Here is a 22,620-nt window from a genome sequence, read left to right as displayed (position 1 = left end):
CTCTCGGCAATCCCCTCCTCTCCCACGTGGGCAGATGTGGTCCAAGGCCTTGGTCGGGCTGGAGGCCTGGGTTCTCTGTTAGCACTAGGGCCCCAGAAGACTCTGCTTTTGGAAGGCTATGAGCTGTGACCTCTGGGGGGCTGGAGGTCAAGGGGGTTATGTGAGAAGCGATCAAATTGTCTTGGAGAGGGAAAGGGGAAAGAGAATCCTGCCCTCCACCCCCAGCAAGAACTGGCCACTGGGACTGGCTGCCCCCAGACGGGGTGGGGAACAAATGGATCCCTCCCAGCACACACGGACCCGGAGTTCAGGAGGGCAGCTTAGAAAGGACAAGGAGACCACGTGAGGCAGTCAGTCCTTCATTTCTCTCTTCTGCAACATCGGCATCAATAAGGGTCCCGGGCAGCTCCCACCAAGCAGGAGCAGCATGCTGGGCACCCTCCCTCTGCAGGGCCCTCCTCAAGGAACCAAACCCCAGTGAGACCACCCTCCGAGTCCCAGCCGTGACCGTCACACACACACACCGCAGTCCTAGGGTCAGGCCGCCCACGATAGCACCCAGGGCAGTGGGGCACTCGGGGTTGAGGGCCATCAAGCCATTCACGCCTTCCTAACACATGAGTGGCCATTAAGTGCTGGACACTGGCCTCACACTGGGGACATGCTCGCCCCTCCCCAGCTGCAGCTTCTAGCTCCCATCTGGGTATCTCTCAGTCTGTTGAGACTCCCCTCCCCAGGGGTGGACCGTGGACGGCCACAGCTGACCAGTCCAGATCTGGGCCATCTCACCCAGGGCCTCCAACAGCTCCCTCATTCAATGATTGAGAGCTGGGGTCCCACCTCCAAGGAAGGACACATCCAGGCTCCACAGTGCGGGATGCGATATTTCTGCCTTCGGCCCTTCCCCGGACTTTTCCCGATCCCCTTTTTGGGAGGCTCCTGGAATCTGTTGTCAGGTCTCGGAGCCTTGAGGAAGGCACCTTTGGAGAGGGTCTCAGCCCCTGCAGTTCTAAGCGCCATCATTCCTGGTCACTCGCCCACACGCACCAGGCAAGCCTCCTCCCACCCCGCCCACGGGCCTGCGTGGGTCCAGCCGCACTAGAGCGCGTCTCCCTTGGCGCTGACGGTGGGCGCCAGAGCCCCCAGGTGAACGCGCTGGTGCTTGAGGAGGTGCTGCTTCTGGCTGAAGCCGCGGCCGCAGGAGGCGCACAAGTAGGGCCGCTCGCCCGTGTGGTTGCGCCGGTGGCGCGTCAGGTTGGGCTTCTGGCTGAAGCGGCGGCCGCACTCGGGGCAGGGGTAGGGCCGCTCGCCCGTGTGGATGCGCTGGTGGATGGTGAGCGCCGACCACCACGAGAAGCTCTTGCCGCACTCGTTGCAGATGAACTGGCGCGGCTCGCCCGGCGTCCCGGGCCGCGCCCGGCCCCACGGCAGGTCCCCGGGTCCCCGGGCGGGCGAGGGGCCCCGGGGCGGCGGCGACAGGCCGGGGACGGCCTGGGCGGGCGGCGGAGCGGCGGCCGTGGCTGGGCGCGCGCGCGGGTGGGCTCGCAGCGCGGCGCGGCCGGGGCGGGACGCGGCCCGGGCGCCGGGCTGGTGAGTGCGCTGGTGCTTCAGCAGGTGCTGCTTCTGGCGGAAGCGGCGGCCGCAGTGCGCGCAGGGGTGCGGCCGCTCGCCCGTGTGGTTGCGCAGGTGGCGCGTCAGGTTGGGCTTCTGGCTGAAGCGGCGGCCGCACTCGGGGCAGGGGTAGGGCCGCTCGCCCGTGTGGATGCGCTGGTGGATGTTCAGCGACGACCACCACGTGAAGCTCTTGCCGCACTCGTTGCAGATGAACTGGCGCGGCTCGCCGGGGGCGGCGGGCCGGGCCCCGGGCGGGCGCCACCAGCCCTGGCCGAGCCCCAGCCAGGCCCACTCGGGGCGCCCCCGCTGGGGCCCCGGCCGCGGGCGCCGGCTCCGGGGGGCCGCGACGTCCCGCCGCAGCGCCGGCAGCCCGGCGCGGGCGCCCTGGCGGTCCCGCGCGTGCGCACGCTGGTGGATGCGGAGGCCCACCTGGTGGCGGAAGCAGCGCGCGCACTCGGGGCACGGGTGGGTGGCGGGCCGGGAGTGGGTCTTCTGGTGCTTGAGCAGGTGCTGCTTCTGGCTGAAGCGCCGGGCGCACTCGGGGCAGCAGAAAGGCCGCTCGCCCGTGTGGTGCCTTTGGTGGCGCGCCAGGTTGGGCTTCTGGCTGAAGCTCTTGCCACACTTGCCGCACAGGTACGGCTTCTCGCCCGTGTGCGTGCGCTGGTGGATCTTCAGTGACGACCACCAGCTGAACCTCTTCCCGCAGTCCGGGCACACGAAGTGACCCTCGCCGGCAGGAAGAGCCGGGCTCAGGGGGCCGGGAGCCGCCCCCGGAGCCTGGCCTGCCGGCCCCACGTCCTGCTCAGGGGGAGGGGCCCATCTTGGACCCCCTGTCTCGTCCGGGCGCCCCCAGGCTCGAGGCTTCCTCGCCGCCGTCTGGCATGGCGCGGGCGCCCGACGGGGCCGGAAAATGTTCTCCTTATCCTTCTGCGAAAGCGCGGCCTGCGTCTGCAGCAGCCACCCGGGCATCTCCTGCTTGATCTTCATCACCAGCCCATCTGCTGCCGGGGGAAAGGGAGAGATGTCAGGGAGAGTCTTTCGGTGCGTGCTGTGCCCCTAGGGTGGAGGCAAAGGGCGGGTGGGGGGCAGGGAGCATCGGTGGGCAGGGCGGGCCAGAAAACGGGGCAGAAAAGGATGCAGACGGAATATAGTAAAGGGAGAAGAGGCAGTGGGGCAAAGGAGAGAGCAGGGAGGGTGGGAAGGACAATACAGTCAGAGGAGTGTGCAGGAGGGCAGAGAAAAAAAAAACGGTGAGTGTTGCAGATGCCAAGCACGTTGCTGCCCGCCTCCTCTACCCTGAGGCCCAGGAGAGGCAAAGAAGATAAAGAAGCCAATCCAGGGGAGTCTTCCGACCCCGGGAGCAAGTGGAACGTGGCCAAGTTTCAAAACATCTGGTTCTCATCCTAAGAGGATGGACGTGCTGGGCGCTTGCTGGGTGAGTGCGTGCCCAGTCCCCCAGAGGTTGGGCAACCAAGCCCAGCATCACTGCCAGGCAGCTCCCGGGCAGCAGCTATGGTGCATGATCACCTCACCTGCTTGGCAGCTTCTCGTTTCTTCAACAAAACCAAGAACAAGAAAGGCAGCCAGAAAGCTCTCAGCACCCAGAACAGGTCAAGTGTTGCCTCGTCCTTGTACTAAAGGAAGCCTACACACCAGCGGCAGTCTGTCACTAACCTGCCCCTTAGACCAGACTCAGGTCTGCCGGGAACTTTGCTTCCAGGCTCCTGGACATAAGCCATGATGGAAAAGGTCTGCTACAGACACTACATATACAGGCTATCTGAATTCCATTTATACCGAGGCCAAAAGCTGGCAACTAAAGGGTGAGTTAGAGTTAAGAGTAATGCCCCTGACAGAGGGTGCTGTGGTTGGAAGGGGGCCTGGGGCACTTCTGGGGTGGATATATTCTCCTTATGGATCTGGGTGCTGGTTACATAGGCATGCTCACTTTGAGAATTTATAGAGCCCAAGACCTGTGCACTTTTCTGTGTGTTATATGTCAATAAAAAATTTATGGCCTATAAAAATAGATGAAGCAGGGACTGCCCCGGCAGTCCAGTAGTTAGGACTCCATGCTTCCACAGCAGCAGATGTGGGTTTGATCTCCAGTCAGGGAACTAAGACTCCACATGCTGTGCAGCCAAAAAAACCAAAAAAGTCGAAAAAAAAAAAAAAACAACTGTGAACAAAGGAGAGAAACCCTAAACAGGTGCCCATGTTAAAAAGACAATGACATAAACCCAAAGAAGTAACAGGAAAGAATTAACACAGATGAAAGCAGAGATTACAGGATAAAGGGGACATAAAGATATAAAAAGGATTCTGATAAATCCCAAAAACCTATGTATAGACATATCAATTTGAAAAACCAATGTAAAATGGATGATTTTGTGAGAAAATAAATTAACAAAACTGACTCAAGAGGAGGTAGAAACCATGTCTGCATAAACATAGAAGAGACTGAAAAGAAAGCTAAAGTTAGACCTCAAAAATGGGTAACAGGTCACTTAACTGTACAAACAAGTTCTACTAAAACTTCAAGGGAAGCACTGTTCCCAGCTTACACAGACCATGACCACAACTAGGCAGGCGGGGGGTGAGGGGGGGATGTGCCGGGGAAGCTTACATGATACATGACCCAAAACAAGACAAGCGTTGGGTAGGCAGGAAATTATAGGTTTATCATTCTTTGAGAGTAGAGGTAAAAAAACAAACAAGCAAAAATACTGGCAAAGCAAGTTTGGCAATGTTAAGAGAACAACCTATCATGACTTTGCTGGATCTTCCCCAGGAAAACAAAGATGACTCAACACAGTTCATGACACTGACTTTTTAAATATTAAACACCTTATACCATTTCAATAGAGGTGGGAAAGGCACACAATAAAATTCAACATCATTTCTGGAGGAAAAGAAGGAGGAGAGGAAGTTATGAGGAGGAAGGGAGGGAGGGAAAAAGAAAAAAGAAAGGAAGAAGGCTCTTAGCAAACTAGGAACATAAGGAAATTTCCTGAAATAAACAAAGGAGCTGCATCAGAAACTGTAGCAAATGTAATAACCGAAGGCAAAAGATTAGAAGCCTATTCCAGTTAGGAACAAGGAGAAAAAAGAAAGATATATATAAATATTGGCGATTAAGAGAAAACTGTCATTTGCTGATTATTATTAACCTATAACTATCATTTACATGAGAATCCACTGATGAAGTTTGTATTAGAAATAAAAAGTTTCAGCAAAACTACCAGCTTAAAAAACATTAAAATTATAACTTTTTAAAATTGCAATAACTGTAATTATACCTAATATATAAGCAAAACATAAAGAAAACTATTACTTTATTGAATGAATAAAAATGTAAATAAAAGAACAGGTACATCATTATTTCTAGATAAGAAGCTCTTCACTCCAAACCAATGTTCAAATTCAGTATAATCTTAATTAAGTAAATTATAAAATTTACTGTGTAGTAAATCACCCACAAATTCTAAAAATGATCAAGGAAGAATTTGGCTTATGCAACATTAAAAGCTACAATACTATCACTGCACACCTGTTAGAATGGCTAAAATCCAAAACACCAACAACGCCAAATGCTAACAAGGATGTGAAGCAACAGGAACTCTCATTCACTGCTAGTAGGAATGCAAAATGGTACAGCCATTTTGGAAGACAGTGTTGTCAGTTTCTTACAAAACTAAATATATCCTTACAACACAATCCAGCAAATCATTCTCCTGTATATTTACCCAAAGGAGTTGAAAACTTAATGTCCACACAAAAAAAAACCTGCCAACAGATGTTTATAGCAGCTTTATTTGTAACAGTCAAAACCCAGAAGCATCCAAGAGATGTCCTTCAGTGGGGGGATGGATAAACAGTGGTATACCGTACAATGGGGTATTATTCAGCGATAGAAAGAAATGAGCTCTCAAGCCATGAAAAGACATGGAGGAAATGTAAATGCATATTACTAAGTGAAAGAAACCAAGCTGAAAAGGTACACTGTATGACTCCAACTATATGACATTCCGGAAAAGGCAAAACTATGAAGACAGTAAAAAGAGAGATCAGTGGTTGCCAGGGGTTGAAGGATCTGGGGGAAGGAATGAAGGAGGCAGAGCACAGAGGATTTTTAGGGCAATGAACCTGCTCCGTATGATACTATAGTGGTGGGTATAGGACATTAAGCATTTGTCCACAGAATGCACAACATAAAGAGTGAACCCTAATACAAACTATGGACGTTATGTAATAAAAATGTATTAACAAAGGTTCATCAGTTGTAGCAAATGCACCACTCAATGCAAAATGTTGATAATGGGAGAAAATGGGGACTTCCTTGGCAGTCCAGGGGTTAGGACTTCAACTTCCAATGCAAGGGGTGCAAGTTCAGTTCCTGGGGAGCTATAATCCCATATGCCTCATGGCCAAAACACCAAAACATAAAACAGAAGCAATACTGTAACAAATTCAATAAAGACTCGAAAGATGGTCCACATAAAAAAATATATATTTTTAATAGGAGAAACTGGAGAGAGGGGGCATAGGGCACTCCCTGAACTTTCTGCATTTTCTCCTATAAACATAACACTGCTCTAAAAAATGAAGTCCATTTTTAAAAAGTCTTGACAGATGCAGTTGTTATTGATATGGCTGCTCCATAGTGAGCCAGGTAAGGTGAGGCTGTGAGTGAGGGTCTCACCCACCCAAAAAAAAAAAAAAAAAAAAACAACTAAAAACAATTATAAATGTTGAATACACATAACCAACAGATACATCAAGAGAACAGAAACATTTGATAAGTGATACACAGTAGCATTATACACAGTAGCATTCCAAGTCAACAGTGAAAGGCTGGCTTATCCATCAGTTTAGGACAAACTAATTATTTGGGAGAAATATTCAAGTTACATTTCCAGTTCATACAGTTTATAAAAATCAGTTCCAGATGGATTTAAGTGCTGGTTTAAAAGAAACAAATACACATCGTAGAAGAATTAGGAGAATTTGTTTAGAATCCAGAGGTAATTGAAAACCTTCTTAAATAGGATGCAAAACATAAAAAATAAATTTAAAACACCTGTATGACAAAAGTCCCACACATGAGTAAAGTAGAAATGATCGTCTGGGGCGGCCTTTCCCAACAGAGCTTTCCACAAGAGTGAAAATGCTTTGTTGCATCCAAGCTGCCCAATACATGTGGCCTCTAGCCACACATGGTTCCAGAGCACTGGAAATGCAGCGAGTACAACCGAGGCTCTGAACTTCTTTTCTTTCATTTAAATTAACTTACATTTAAATAACCACATGTGGCTATTGGCCACCTACTGGATAGCACATGTCTGCTGCTGCTAAGTCCTTTCAGTCGTCTCCAACTCTGTGCGACCCCATAAACGGCAGCCCACCAGGCTCCGCCGTCCCTGGGATTCTCCAGGCAAGAGCACTGGAGTGGGTTGCCATTTCCTTCTCCAATGCATGAAAGTGAAAAGTGAAAGTGAAGTCGCTCAGTCGTATCCGACTCTTTGCAACCCCATGGACTGCAGCCTACCAGGCTCCTCCATCCATGAGATTTTCAAGGCAAGAGTACTGGAGTGGGGTGCCATTGCCTTCTCCGAGCACATGTCTAGGAGAACACATATGCAGATATATAGTAGACCAAGGATTAATATTAATAGACCAAGGGGGTTTCCCTGATAGCTCAATTGGTGAAGAATCCACCTGCAATGCAAGAGACCCTGTTTGATTCCTGGCTTGGGAAGAGCCCCTGGAGAAGGGATAGGTTACCCACTCCAGTATTCTGGCCTGGAGAATTCCATAAACTGTATAGTCCATGGGGTCGCAAAGTGTTGGACACAACTGAGCAACTTTCACTTATATAAAGGACTGCTATAGATGGATGAAAAGAGGCTCACCATCACTAGTAATTAGCAAAGTGCCAAATAACAGTGTAGCATCTCTTCACCCATCACACCAGCAAATATTGAAGAAATTGATAATATCCTGACTTCATGATACACATGGAAACTACACAGGATAAGTACAACATGGATATGCTGGGGGCATAAATGAATTCAGACTCTTTGAGGATAACTTGACAGTGCTTATTAAAATTATAAATGTGTTCTATCTTTCTGTCATGTTGAACAAAAAGCTGAGCACTGAAGAATTGATGCTTTTGTAGTGTGGTGTTGGAGAAGACTCTTGAGAGCCCTTGGACTGCAAGGAGATCAAACCAGTCCATCCTAAAGAAAATCAACCCTGAATTTTCATTGGAAGGACTGATGCCGAAGCTCCAATACTTTGGCCACCTGATGCCAAGAGCTGACTCATTGGAAAAGACCCTGATGCTGGCAAAGACTGAAGGCAGGAGAAGGGGATGACAGAGGATGAGATGGTTGGATGGCATCACTGATTAAATGGACATGAGTGTGAGCAAACTCCAGGAGATGGTGAAGGACAGGGAAGCTGGCATGCTGCAGCCCATGGGGTTGCAAAGAGTCAGACACGACTGAGTGATACACTGACTGAGCAAATGAAGAACAACAATCCTTCACCTCTTCCACCCAATAATTTCACAATAGGTACTGATCCTAACAAACACATGCGAGTCCAAAGAGGAATGTCCAAGTATATTCACTGAAGTGCTGTTTGTAATAAGCGAAAAGGAGGATAACAACCAAATTACCTGTCAACAATAATCTAATACAATGTTCACTCCCTTCATAATGTGGAGAACTGTATAGAGACTGAAAAGAGCTATAAATGCTAATATGAAAAGATTTCCAAAAGATTTTAAGAGAAAACAAACAACACCACCCCCCCCCCAAAAAAAAGCACATTGAAAATCAGTATCAGAAGTCTGCTCCAATTTATGGAAAATAAAGCCATTAATGGGGACTTGCACCTTGTACATGCTATTTGAGTATTCTCATAAAAATTCAAACATTATAGTTTGTAAATCTTAACTATCTTAGGAAATAAAGAGAAAACCTTCCCTCTAATCCAGTGGCCTTTAGTTCTGAGACCAAAGAGCTCTGCTCCACTCCACAGCCTCACTGGCCCCATAAGAGCACAGAAACCAATGTGGTGACCCGGGGCCGGGGGGGTGGGTGTTGGGGGAGGTAAGTGGGGGTTCCCTTACAGAAAGCACCTATAAGGGGCCAACTTTCCTCCTGGAAAAACAATGCCATGGGTCCTCCCCAGGTGCTGGTTGTGAGAAATCATTTTATCAGGAGTAGTAATTTGAAAATGAAACCGGTGATTTAAATTGTATACTGGCAGCAATCAAAAACGCATGTGTAATGAGTTTCATCCATTATAAAAACATTCCCTTAGATGCACTGACTTGTTGGCCAGTGGACGTCTTTGACAGGCCCAGCTGTCCAGACGGTGGTCGGGTAGTGAATCCCAATTACAGTCAGGTCAGAGGGGCACCGCTGTGCCCAAGTGACGAGGCGCCCATGAGTGCCCCCACGCGTGCCTGCTCAGTCGCTAAGTCGTGTCCAGCTCTTTGCAACCCCGAGGACTGTAGCCCGTCAGGCTCCTCTGTTCATGGGATTTCCCAGGCAAGAATACTGGAGTGGCTTGCCACTTCCTTCTCCAGGGGATCAAACCCCCATGTCCTGTTTGACTGGCAGATTCTTTACCACCGCACCACGAGGGAAGCCCACGAATGCCCCCAGAACCCCACAAAAACCACTGCCTTTCCCTGATTAAACCTGGCCTGACATCCATCACGCTTGGCTGATGCCTCGGAAGGCTCACCCTCCCAGCCAGATGTATAGTGGAGCCTGAAAGCCCAGAGGATACCTGCATCCACTGCTCCAGGGCCCAGCTGGGTATACGTGGCTGAATTGTGTGGGGAGGCCAGGAAGTCCGGGATGGCGGGTGTGGACCCATGACTTCGGCCGTCCCGGGCACCTTCCCCGAGGGATCAGACATGACACAGAGGGAAACAGGCCTCCGCCTGCCGGTTCCCAGGGTACTGCTCCTCAGTCAGCATAAAGAAGCATCACTTTTAAAACGTCTCCATGGTTCAGAAGAAACAGAAAGGAACGGAGGGCTGTTGCTTCGTGGGGACAGGTTCTGACGTTACGGGACACTTCGGGAAATGAATGGTGACGATGACTGAACTGTACCCTTCAAAGTGGGTAAAGGGGTAGATTTCATGTGACCTATGTTTTACCACAAATGTATTAAAAATACATTCAAACCCAAATAAAAAAGTGAAGGGTACTTAAAAGAGGTAAAGTCTCAATTATGTTGAAACCTTCAGCTGTCCAGAAGAGTCATTCCTTCAGCCTGGCCAGCAGGCATGGGAGCCTGGAAGGGTGCCCCGGGGTTTTTCCGCCTCTTCCCGGTGGTGGAGCTGCCGTATGGACAGAGAAAGCCTGGTGGAGCCCACTGCTCGTGTCTGAATTAGGATCCCCCTTATGAGTTTATGGGGGCTAAAGGGTCCTGCAGGGACAGTTGGGGGCTTTGGGGAAGGTCATGGACACACTGCTATATTTATAATGGATGACCAACCAAGACCTGCTCAGCACATGGAACTCTGCTCCACATTACGTGCCAGCCTGCATGCGAGGGAGGTTTGACATGTTCCCGTGTGGCTGAGCCCCTTCACTGTGCCTGAACCTGTCACAACATTGGTAATTGGCTACACCCCAGTGCAGAATGTTTTTGGTGTTAAAAAATTAAGATTTGGGGGGAAAAAAAGAGCCCTTCAGCTAAAACGTTTGGAGCTGTCTGCCTTAGGTTTTCCTGGAACTGCCATAATGTCAGCATAACACACACACACACACACACACACACACACACACACACACACCCCGAGTGCTCTCAGCATTCACAGTGACCGCCTGGGAACTGGGTGGCTCTGCTCACTGCCCGGTGTCAGGACTCAGTCGCAGAAAGCGGCGTGTCATGGAGCATACTGGCCCCCTGTGAGCCGGTGTTTGTTTCTTTCTTATTCTGTTGCCTGATTTTTGTCTCACCTTAGGTCCACCGTAGTGATTGTCCTGCGGGCGGGGGCTGTTCTGGGGCCTTCAGGGCAACTCCCCTGGAGGGAACAGGAGGTAAAGAAACCTGGTCACTGTGCCCATGAGGGGCAGAGCGCCCAGGTCCCGTCCCCTCTCCTGGGCTCCAAGCTCCCATCGGCCCAGCCGCACCCTCTGCAGGGCCTGCTGCAGAGGCTGGGAGAGCGGGTCTAGGGCCCAGGGCTGCTCCATCCTGGAAGCAGGAAGCGGGCAGCTGGGGAGGGGTCTTCAGAGGGCACTTCCCACTCTCAGTGGTGCCCGCCCCCTGCCCGTGAGATACCAGGACTAACTGCTATGTTTCCCCACCACCTCTGAGTACATCAGCTGAGACAGACTCAGGAAGCTTTCATGGACCAAACTGGAAACGCTCTCCTGACAGACAGACAGCAGGGCTTGATTGTTCTAACCACGTGTCCTCTCCAGAGCACTGGTGGGTGTGTGTGTGTGTGTGGTGTGGTGTGGTGTGGTGTGTGTGTCTGCGCCCCAGCCTGGCAAGCAGGGGCTGGGCTTGCCCAGCTCTTAGCCCCCTATTCTGTGTTTGCTCCATCCTTTCACGTGACCCTGGTGTCCTGGTCCTACACTGTGGGTCACTGGCCACCAGCAAGCCCCGCTCAGCTGCAGAGGGACGGGGCTGGGGAGGAGGCTGCGGAGGGCTCCCACCTGCCCACCTGCTCTTACCTGTGCCGCCAATCAGGCCATTCTCCATCCCCAGAGGCCCGTCTGCATCAGCCCAGCTCCCTGCCTGGCCGCCTGTGGGTGGGATGGAAGCAGAAGAGGGTTGACCTGAGACAAATAGACCTCACACAGGGCAGTCCCCCTTTTTTTTAAATTTTGGCCACATCACACAGCATATGGGATCTTAATTCCCCAACCAGGGATGCAACCTGTGCCCCCTGCAGTGGAAGCATGGAGTCTCACCCACTGGACCAGCAGGGAAGTCCTCAGTCCCTCTCTTTGATGTCTCTCTACCTATGGTTTCTGTTGAAACACGCAGGAATTTTCAGAGCACATAGATATACCTGCTCAGCAAGTAAAATGTGTACAATTCCCACTTCCTAAGAAAAACCTGAGCCCCCCGACATGCACCCACTCACGGAGGTGGCCGGACGGCAGAGCTAGGCAGGGTCCTGGGGCTTCTGACCCCCAGACCAGAGCCTAATGCCCACACTCTCAACACCTGCAGGGTGAGGCACACAGGAGGCCACACGTGAGAACCAGGAAACTCAAATAAGTCTAGAGATCCCTTCTTGTGGGCGCGAGGACACCCTGGCGGGGGAGTGGTCAGAACTGTCCCTCCAAAATCAACCAGTCCTCTGTCCTTCAAAGCTCCTGTCCATGTCCCAGTGAAAAACCCTCCCAGGGCCTCCCTGCCATCCCCCCTCCCCAGGGTGGGGGACCGACCTGGGTCCCAGAGGCCTGGTCCCTCGCCCACCACTCTGGGCTCACGGTGAGCATTAAGCTTGGGTCTTTGGAGCATCTCCCAGCTGGCTCATCTGGTGCCTGGGACACAATCAGGATGGGGTCCTGCTGCTCTGTCGCCTCTGCCTGGGGTGCCGCCCCCTTCCCAGGTCCCTGTGTAGCCGCTGCCCCTTCCAGGCCTGAAGGTCACCTGCTCTGAGTGGTCTTCCCTGGAGACCCTGTGTACAATCACAACCCTGGCTCCACCTCTCATTCCTCCCTGACACTTCCGCCACCCGACAGGGTATTTCCTTATCTGCTTATCCCCAACACGTCCATGCCGGGGGCTGGCACCAAACAGTGGTGTGTGGCACCAACAGGCGGCCAGCTGTGGGCACTCAGAGGTGCGGCAGCTGCCCCGTGGTGCTGTGGGCAGGCCCTCCTGAGGACATGGATCTCATTTCCTGCGCCAGTACCCCTCTTGGCCCCCCTGCACTCCCAATGGGCCCCAGCCTCTGCCCCTCACACCTGGGCCTGGCCACCACTCAGGCACAGGGGCCCCAGACCCCCCCTGCTCTGCACCTCGGGCCCCAGATAGCCTCCCCGCTTCTCTCTCCCAAGTCCTCTCCCCTCCCAGCAGCTACTCCAGGGCAGGGACCCAGGCTGGGAATCTGAGTGGGGGGCCAGGGGTGTCAGGGAAACACAAAACTGATAGAAAAGTCTCTCTCCCTGCTGAGGAAAGGGAAAGAGACTCCCTCCCCTTTCTTCCATTTTCTTTAGAAAAAACTTTTAACTGGAAGCCCTCTCTCTGCCCCTTCTAGGTATATGTAAATCTTTTGAAAAGTTCATGAAGTGTCTTGCCAGGACCCTTTCTCAAGGACCTGGGAGCCATCTCTTTGAAGCGCAAACATCAACGGAACAGCAGCTGGTGTCCCCTCCCTTGGGAGGTGGGAGCCTAACTCAGCAGCTCCAAGCTGCAAGCCTCCTCCCATCGTCACCGAGATCCAGGAAGTGTGTGCTTCCTTTGCATGAAGGCAGTTAGCTCTCCCGGGTGGCCGCCAATTCCAGGTGAATGTAGGGCGAACTCTGTGTGATGAATGGTGCTATCAGGTCCCTTCACCCACAACCGGTTACACTTTCCCTCAAGAACCTGTATGTAGTGGGGTCGCATCTGCTGGGCTATGACATTTCTGTCTTTGCCATCTCTTAGCACATCACCCTTAACGTGCATCTTGCTGGCTTAATGCTTATCCACTAACAAAACTGTTTTCTTTCCCTTCTATCTTGGTGCAGAGCTTTCCAGGGTAGGAAGGAGATTTTGTTTTTAATTCTATTTCCCTGACACGGATCTGTTACGTACTCCAGCTGTGGGTTCTCAGAGATGCTGAAACCTGCCCGAGGTGCAGAATAAAGAGGGCCGCAAAGGAGGGCAAGAGAAAGACCCCCTCAAGGCCCCTGATGGATGCTGGTGCGCCTGCCTTAGCACCACCTCTTCCCTCCAGGTTACTCTACATCCCACACTGTGGGGCAGCCTCTCACCAACTGGAGAGTCAACGTCTGCCCAAGGAGATTCAGACAGCTGGTGACAGAAGGTCACCTCAACACAGGGAATCTCAGATGGAGGATGGAGGCTCGGGCCACAATTCAGGACAAGGACAGCAGGTGGGTCTTGGCTTCATTTATGAAACTCCTACACAACACAACTGAGGTCTTTCCAGCCAAATCAAATCTGTCCTGGCTGATCCGTTCTGTCTTAGGAGATATTCAGGAACTCAAAATCATCTCAGATGGCAGAAGGGCTTCGATTCTTGGTGACCAGTCCCGGAGTGTCACCAAACTGCTCATGGTCCAACAAAGACCAGAAGTGGAAATGAAAGGAAGGGGCCCTCATGGGCCGAGGTGAAGAAGGGAGAGAGGAGAGGGCAGGACACAGGAGGAGAGGCACAGGGGACAGGCGCAGGGCCAGGGGCTGTGTCTCGGGGGCCCGCCTCCACCTGCGTGCTCAGGGGGGATGTGTCTGGAACCCAGGCCGACAGGAGTCCTGCAGGCAAACCCTTGAGATGGCCAGACCTCGGAAGGGCCCAGTGTGTAGCAGTGTCTTTCCAGGATGGCCAGGCCACGGCACACCCTGCCCGGCCACATGGCACTGCCCGCCCCTTCTCACCCACAAGACACATCGCTCAGCTGGCTGGAGGGAGACACGCCCAGGGATCCGGCGAGCAGAACACCCCGGCCGTGGGGAGGCTGGTCCCCATCCACCAGCGCCCCGACTCTGGCCTCCGATGACCTCTCCCCTCCCTGCCTGGCAGCTCCCACGGAGGCCGGGACACCCGCCAGGGCCAGGTCTCGGTACAGGGCCCTGTCACCTCCCCCTTCCCAGTCCCGGCTCCGGGTCAGGCCCCTGTGGGGATGAGAGCCCCGGGATGGGAAGGCCTCTTGGGCAGCTGCCATGACAGCCACTAGGCCACACGAATCGGGACTGTGGTTCACAGCAGGGGCTGCAATCTGGGGGGGCAGGGGAGGGAACAGAGAAGCTTTGGGCTCAGCGGGAATTTGAGGAGGGGGAGGTGCACAGCGGCCAGGGGGTGGACAAAGCCCATGGGCCAGAAGGGTCAAAGCAGGGACACGTCCAGGCCACCCCACCACATCCTGCTGATCTCAGGGCCCTGGATCTTTCCCACCAGCCCAGGACAGCCCTCTTCACAGACTCAGGCCCCAGGTGGGGAAGAAGCAGATGGCACCTCGTGTGGCCTTTGTCACCAGTGGAGCAGGACTGGCCACGTGCCCTCCACCGGGAACTGAGGCTTCCGGGGTGGCACTGCCCAAACTCCGGCCAAAGCCCAGCTCCCAGGCTGGCTCCCCTCAGGGCCACACCCAGGTCCTCGTCCTTGGCCACTGCTCGCTTCTGCTCAGAGCCCCTCCCCATGGGAAACTGTGGACAGGGGACGGTCTTCTCAAGGTACCCTCCCCATCAGGCTGACTGCCCCCCTGCCCTCATACTAGCAGTCAAGACCCCCAGGGAGGAGCGCAGGCCAGCATTTAGCTGGGGATGGGCCAGCCAGCCTCCACCCTGACATGCGCTCTCAGAGTCCTCCGGGGACACACAGACCCTGTCTGTCCTTCCCTCACTCACTGAGTGGGGGGCGGAGGCTTCCCTGGACACCTCAGTACTGAGCTGGCTCTGGGAAGAAGAGGGGCTGGCCAGCCAAGACTCAGTAGGGACCGGGAGACGGACTGTGTGCCAAGCACTCAGCAAGCATCACCCGCTTCATTCTAAGGATACACAGCTCCGGCTCCAAGACGTTAAGCGATTTGCTCACGGTCACATGGCTAGGAAGGGCTGAAGCCAGAACCGAAGGAGCTGGGATGGGCCAGGTGGGCGGGTGGGGGTGGGGGTGGGGCCCAGGGTGGGGCCCAGCCCAGCCAGAGCGCCTTCTCCTGGACCACGCTGCCTCTAAGAGAAGGTGAGGGATGCACCAAACCTTAAGCTGCCAGGACCTCATTTTCAGGTGTTTGCCCTCTGTACTCACATGTGGTTATTTAAGTGTCTATAAGTTAAGTTAAACACTCAGTTTCTCAATCATGCTGGCCACATTTCAAGTGCTCAACGCCCACATGTGATTAGAGCTACCATAACGTCCAACGGAAGAGAAGATTTCCAAGTTCACAAAGCTCTGCTCGAGATATAAAGCTCCGGGGAATGGGGGTGGGGGTGGTCCCCGCCTGCCTGGGCCCAAGAAGGAGAAGGTGCTCGGTTTATACTGAATGAATGCATGAAATGGGAGGACTGATGAGGGGGGTCCTCTGGCCCCAGGGCTTCATCACAAATGACAGACACCTCAGGACGAGCTAATGATGTCCTCTGCCTGGGAAACGGAGTTCAGTTCATCCCAATGGACGTTTCATTTAAAGTTTACAGTCACAGGTGGCTGCCAAGGGGGAGGGTATCGGGGGAGGGATGGATTGGGAGTTTGGGATTAGTAGAGGCAAACTATCATATAGAGGATGAACAAAAAACAGGGTTCTCCTATAGAGCACAGGAAACTATATCCAATAACCTGTGATAAACCACAGTGGGAAACAGTAAAAGAAAGAATGTATATATATGCATGCATATATATATATATATTCTTCATTATATATATATATGTATAACTGAATCACTTTGCTGTCCAAGAGAAATTCCATCATCGTGCGTCAACTATACTTCAACTAAAAAGATACTGATACAATACAATCATAGGCATAAGAGAAGAAACTGACCTGAACCCTCAGGCACACAAAGACATCCAGACATAATCCTATCTCACATCCAACATGGCTGAGCACACACGAGTTTAAAGATGCAGAAATGCAGAGATACTCACACATACAAGAACGCTTGCAAAACTGCACATGCAAAGTACAGAGAAGCTGAAATATGAAGAAACCCATGGACACCCCTACAGATCCACAGAGATACAAGTGAGCCACCGTGAACCGCACGAGCACAAGTCACTATCCTCTCACTGTTGGAGAAAACAGCAACGTGACTCCCTGCTGACACAAGGCTACGACCAGCCCTCCAGGTCCACTGCTCCAAGGAACGGAACTCGGGGGGCCCCGAGGCCACAGGGAGCCGGGAAGTGATGGTGGGGATAGGGAAGAGTCACCTGCTGGGTCGCCTGTGGGGTGAGCTGAGGGCAGAGGCAGCGTGAGTCAGCGTGGAGAGAAGCTGGAAGGGCTCAGAAAGCTCTAGAAAGAAGATGAGGCTGTGCCCAGCAGGCCAGGGCAGCCCGAGACCCAAGGCCAGGCTGGAGGGGTCAGAGAAGCTGAGCCTCCAAATCCGCCCCTTGCAGTCCACTCCCAGCGCTGCCCCCTACTCAGGCCCATGCACACCCGCACCCAGAATCAGGGGCGCTGAGTTCGAGCCCCACTGCCCTGGGCAAATGACTGCTCCTCTCCGCCTGGGTTCCCAGTTGTGAAGGTGATGGAAAACGCCTGCTGTGGGGGTTTGCTGCCAACATCAGGTGTGGAAACACTCGACTTCCTAAAAGCCTATAAATTGTCTTTTCTCTCCCATCACCAGGGCCTGAGAACAACCCACACCTGAAGGTTCTGAGCCCTCCCCCCCAGATACCCTCATTGCCGGCTCACTCTAAACTGGCCCTCTTCATGCAGCTTCAGAGTCTCCAGAGGCCCCCGGAGCCCACATGGGAACTCCACACTCTGCTCAGCAACAGTAGCTGGCCTCCCAGGGGAGCAGAGCGCAGACAGCTCTCAGGAGCAAGGCTGCTTGCAGAGCCAGGCTCCACAGGGCAGCTCCAGGTACCACCTCGCCCAGGAGATGGACGCTGAGCCAGAAGGATGGTCTCCTCCGGGCTGAGTGGGGCCGGGCCTGAGTGCCAGGCAGGGGGCTGGACTAAAGAGCCTTGGACGCTCTGCCGGCCCAGCTCAGGCGAGCCCGGGGGCCTCACACCCCAACAGTACTGGGAGGAAAGGGGCTCATCCAGCCTCTGTCTCCCAGGAGACAGCCCCCAGGCCCTTTTCCAAAGCCGATCCCTGGCAGGCCACACATGCGGGAGGCCTGGTCTCTGGCTGGCCCCTGGATAATCAGCACCCTTTCTGAACTCCCATCCCTGGATCCACCAGACCTCATATCTCCCTCTCCTCCAGAGTTTATGACCGAAGAGGACACACAGATCGATCCCCAAAAGTGGCTTTTAAATGATATCAAAAAGGCAGGGTAACTGCCATTCCCACTTTCTAGGGCCCCGTGCTGAGGACAGACAGGCAGACCTGGTGAGCATCACCTCCGCCCCCACCTGCAGGCCCGCCTCCAATTCACATGCCAGCATCAGGCACACCCAGTATCTTTCTACAAGTCCCACAGCACCTCCCAAGCCCCTCCAGGGCCCCCACCCCATCTTCCTGTCTCATCGCCTTCCCTGCTCCTCCCTCGTTCCTGGGGTCTATTCACCACTGGATCAGGTGTCCCCCTGCATGCCTACTGTTAGGGCCTCGAGGTGCCCCCTCTTCCCCTTCTCCTACACCAGCATCTTCAGGCCTTGGGCTCCCAAACACCGTGGTCCTCAGTCCCAGGAGAGGGGAGAGAGGCGGGCAGCAAAGGGGTGGGGCAGGCCAGCATCCCACAGAGAGACCAGGCGATAGGAAGGAGGAGGATCCCTGGACCGGGAGGCCTGAGACCTGGGGACCCGGCTTACTTCTGGTTAGCCAGGTGGCCCTGGACCAGCCAGTCTCCTTCCCTGGGCCCCAGTGTCTCCATCTGCAAATGGAAATCACACTTGGTCCTCTGTGTAGAATTGTTACGCCAAGCATTGCGGGCAAATGTTGGGACAGGACTCTGGGAAAGGTTCATGAGGTGCAAGAAGAGTTCTTTTCAGGTCGCTCAATGGCCATCACCCCCTCCCTGCTCCTCAACTGGACCTCAGAACGGTACCTCACGGCTGCCCTGACAGGAATAGCCCAATTTAGGGACTTCAATCTCAACATTCCCTGGGAACCAGGTCCATGGCCGGCCAGGGCAGTTACCCTATCCCATCACGCCCGCCCACCTCCCAGAGGTCCTGGGTTCAACCCCCACACCAGTCCCCAAGGGACCGCCTTCCGGGACTCCTGCCCCACCCACCCCGCCCAACACGCACACCTTTGCTGGGACTGTCCCACGCCCCGCCTCCCTGTCCCAGGCCTGACCCCACCCATGGCATCCGCATCGCCAGTCTTTGCTCACCCATCTCCCTTCAGAAGACAGAGCAGCACCCATATTCTTCTGCCCCCAGTCCAAGACTCAAGAGCCTGCCAGGGTTTGGAGACCCCAGTTACCTGACCGAAGGCAAGGGATGAATCAGCTGCTAACAACACTTTGAACAGTTATCACATTTTAATTCATAAACGCTTTTCCATCCCTCGCTATATTCACAGGAGCTTGGCAAGGATAAGGAGTGTTTCCCCCTTTTTGGATGAGTTAGAGCTCAGGTCTTCCGCACAGCTTGTCTGCTACTTCCCTGCAGGCCACCCCCATCCTAGGAAACCTGAGATTCCACAGCTTACCCCTCACCAAGGGGGTAAGCTTGCACCAAAGGGTGCACGGACCAGCTCTACACTTTGCCCTGGGTATCCCTTGCCCCTCCAGGGGGGACTCTCCAGGCCTCTCAAAACTCTCACCACCTTTCACTACTGCAGAGTGCAGCCCTCACAGTCCACAGGCCAGTAAATCGCATTAGTGCTATTTTAATACCTCCAACACCTGCCACGGCTACAAGCTTCAGCTCACCTGGAAGCAGCACCCATATTACCGCTCACCTTGCTCTCCAATCCATCTGCCACCCAGACTCAGAGCAATTTTTCTAAAATTACAATTTAAACATGATATTCCTTTGCTTAAAAACTTCAGCAGGTCCCCAGTACTTTCAGGTTCTTCTACAAATTTCGTGGCAAGACCATTTAACATCTAGCCTCTGAGCACCTCTCACTGCACCACCAACCTACCCCATTGTCCCCAAATGCAGCTCCCTGACCTTGCTGTGTCTGCAACACCTGTGATCAGTCTTGGAATACCCTTGCCCAACTCTTCTCTGCCCAGACCAAACCAGGGATTACTTTCACCAAGAAGCCCGTATGGACTCACCAGGCTCAGAGTGAAGACCTTCTCCATTTAACCTGTGCACCCACTCAACCCAGTACCATCCACATAGTGTAATAATATAATTTGCCTCAACAGCATGACTGTAAACATCTTAACACAGGGAGCCTTTCTCTCCCCAACACCCAGCACAAGGTCCAGCATGCTGTAAACCATTAATAAAAATGTTAATAAAGGAATATTTAAATAAAAGAAAACAAGTTAGAAGCACTGAACCAGGGAACCTTAGAGCTGAAAGGAGACTAATACCCTCTAACCTCTTCATTTTACAGATGAACCCTGGGACCCAAAATGGACACCTAACAGTGGAGTCTGGCCATCACGGGCCTTGCCTCGGGGCTTTGGCCACACCCCATCCCAGGTCGGGAGGACCAAGCGCGCACCAGGCTCCAACCTCCCAAAGGGCTGGAGCGAACAGCATCTCCATATACTCCACCTTCAGGAGGGAAGAAACCCCCAGCGCCGACCCCCATCCCCACTAAGATCTTGGCTTCCTGTGCACACACACACACACACACACACACACCTTCGACTGATTTCCGTGGTGCTTCACACACACACACACACAGACACACACACACACCTTCGACTGATTTCCGTGGTGCTTCACACACACAGACACACACACACACACAGACACACACACACACCTTCGACTGATTTCCGTGGTGCTTCACACACACACACATACACACACACCCCTTGGACTGATTTCCGTGGTGCTCCCCTCTCATTGTTCTCGTCCCCAAGCTCAGGCCCATTCATTTAATCATTTATTAAGCACCTACTATGTGTCACTCTGCGGCGAGCACTGGGGTTCCCGCCCCTGCAGGAACTCGGTCTCAGGGGGAGGCTGGCATCACTCCCAAACCTCGGGACCGGCTCTGGCAGAGCGCGCCCAGAGGCGGGCGGGGGAGGCCGAGGGGCAGTCCTCCCCACCCCAAGCTCACCTCCCCGCCTCTCCAGATCTCACGCCCCCGCTTCCAGCTCTGCCCCGGCCTGCAGCCCCTCCCCACGCACGACCCGAGACCCTTTTCTCCGGGGAGCTGTGCGAGGGTGGGGAAAGCTCGGGACTGAGAGCGCGAGGGGCGGGGGGCTCGGGGGACCCCGGAGGCCGCCCCCAGCCCGAGGCTGGGTGGAAACGGCGCGGGAGGAGCCGGGCGCTGGCCCGCGACACGGCGCGTCCCTCCGCACGCCCCTCCCCGCCCGGATTCAGAGGGACTCGGAGGGAGGGGACGGGAATAAATACCTTTGACTTTGTGGCTAAGGTTAACGGGAACTGCCACCCCGGGGCGACTTGGGCACTGCGTTCCGGGCCCCGCCAGTCCCGGGGCGGGCGGGGCGGGCCCGCGCCCCTCATTGGCTGGCGGGCCCCGCCGTCCCCGGGGCCGCCCCGCCGTCTAATTGGCTGAGCCTCTCAGATGACCAGTTTAGCCCTATCGGAGAAGCCCGCGGGGCGGTCCCTTTGTTCTCCAGAGCCAATGGCTGGGGTGGGCCGGCTGACCCCGCCTCCAGTGAAACCAGCACCGGCCCAGCCTGACTTTAAAGCGCTTGCCGCCAGGCGGGCGCAGGGCTCTGGTCTCCCAGTGGGGACGGGGGGATGGGGGCGACGCCGGGTGACTGGTGACCTGACGGTGCCGCAGCACCCGCTCCTGCCATCCGCCGAGCTCTCCCCTCCCGGTACTTGCCCCGCAGACGCGCGCTCTGAAACCGATCCAGTCGCTGGGCCGCTCTCGGTCCGACGCCAGCTGCGCGCCGCCCGCCCTAGGTGCCGGGATCTGGAGGAAAAAAAAGACACACGGAGCCCGCTCCGACGCTCACACTCGAGTGTGCATGTATCATGGTGGTGGCACTTTGCACGACAGCACAGCAGGTGTTAGAGATGTTCGCGTCTCGTGTGACCAGAGAGATATCGCCCTCCGCACACGCGCGGCCCTAGGCACGTCGTAGGCGCGTGATAAATGACCCCGGGGTTTCCAGGAGGACTTAGACATCATTAAATCCAACCCCTCGCCCTGCAGTTGAGGAAACAGTGACTTAACGTTCCTGGGTGGAGTGCGACTGCTGATTTAGAGGCAGGGTTCAGATGGCCAAGCACGGTCTTAGTCCTTCAGAAGAGAGGATTTTCTCATCTACCCACCCTGATCGGAAGGAAATGTTCCTTTTTTATAAAGTCAATAAGATTCCTCACTGCCAGCTCAAAGCGGGCCGGCCAGCTAGGGCAACTCTCACGGGCACACTGTCTCCGGAACTGCTTAGAAACCGCCTTTGGGACATGAGGTTGATACGGAGAAAAGCCGGCCTCACTCTGAGACTTCCTACAAACCTGTTAAACCGTTGGATCTTACTCTAATCAGTCAGCAACTGTCTACTAAGCGTTTGCCTGCGGGCTCAACTGTTTTTAGCCTCATCACAAGAGGAACCGGAGCCCAAGATTCTATGTTTTGCCACAGTCTTCGTGTATAGTTTTGTTCTGTTTTGTTTTCTTTTTAACAAAAGATACTTTCTGTTCCTGGACTTTGACTTATTCATCTGTAAGAGTTAATAATTTCCTAGTTACAGTCAGCTTTCCACATTTGCCAATTCCACATCCATGAATTCAACCAACACCCCAATGAAAATATGCAGGCAGAAATAAGAGAAAGTTCCAAAAAAAGCAAAACTTGCATTTTCCCGGGCGCAGGCAACTGTATATAGCATTTACATTAAGTATTATAAGTAATCTAGAGGTAATTTAAAGTATACAAGAGGACATGAGTGCATAAGGTTATATGCAAATACAATGCCATTTAAAGAAGGGACTCCTGCATCCAAAGATTTTGTTATCCAGGGGAGTCCTGGAAATAATCCCCTGAGGATCCTGAGAGACCCTGGGCTTTTGCAGGACCCTGATTGGTTCTACTGTCTACAGAAGTATTTGTAAAGTGTAAA

At 53.8% G+C, this 22,620-nt stretch overlaps 1 protein-coding gene across 7 annotated transcripts; it reads right to left on the bottom strand.

The window, feature by feature from the left end:
• Positions 1-195: 195 nt before the first annotated feature.
• ZNF775 (zinc finger protein 775) lies at positions 196-21,027 on the bottom strand. 7 transcript variants are annotated; one of them, XM_065939392.1, is made up of 4 exons: positions 20,939-21,005; positions 11,328-11,399; positions 10,608-10,672; positions 196-2,615 (listed from the first exon to the last, which is right to left on the bottom strand). In XM_065939392.1, exon 4 carries the CDS (start codon positions 2,599-2,601, stop codon positions 1,099-1,101), a length of 1,503 nt encoding a protein of 500 aa, XP_065795464.1. In that variant the 5' UTR covers positions 2,602-2,615; positions 10,608-10,672; positions 11,328-11,399; positions 20,939-21,005; the 3' UTR covers positions 196-1,098. The 7 variants fall into 7 exon arrangements, with proteins under 7 accessions (XP_065795464.1, XP_065795465.1, XP_065795462.1 ...); XM_065939393.1 differs by having other exon boundaries at positions 196-2,612; XM_065939390.1 differs by lacking the exon at positions 10,608-10,672 and adding an exon at positions 11,568-11,627 and having other exon boundaries at positions 196-2,612; positions 20,939-20,980.
• Positions 21,028-22,620: the final 1,593 nt, after the last annotated feature.

This window comes from Muntiacus reevesi, chromosome 6 (assembly GCF_963930625.1).
Source record: "Muntiacus reevesi chromosome 6, mMunRee1.1, whole genome shotgun sequence".
Lineage (NCBI taxonomy): Eukaryota > Metazoa > Chordata > Mammalia > Artiodactyla > Cervidae > Muntiacus > Muntiacus reevesi.
This window is presented reverse-complemented; position numbering and strand designations above follow the sequence as displayed.

Excerpts from the sequence above, each read along its gene's own strand:
- ZNF775 (XM_065939389.1), bottom strand. The coding sequence starts at position 11,355 with ATGGAGAATGGCCTGATTGGCGGCACAG. Across the intron at positions 2,616-11,327 it reads TGGCCTGATTGGCGGCACAG|CAGATGGGCTGGTGATGAAG; the intron begins GTAAGAGCAGGT and ends TTCCCCCGGCAG.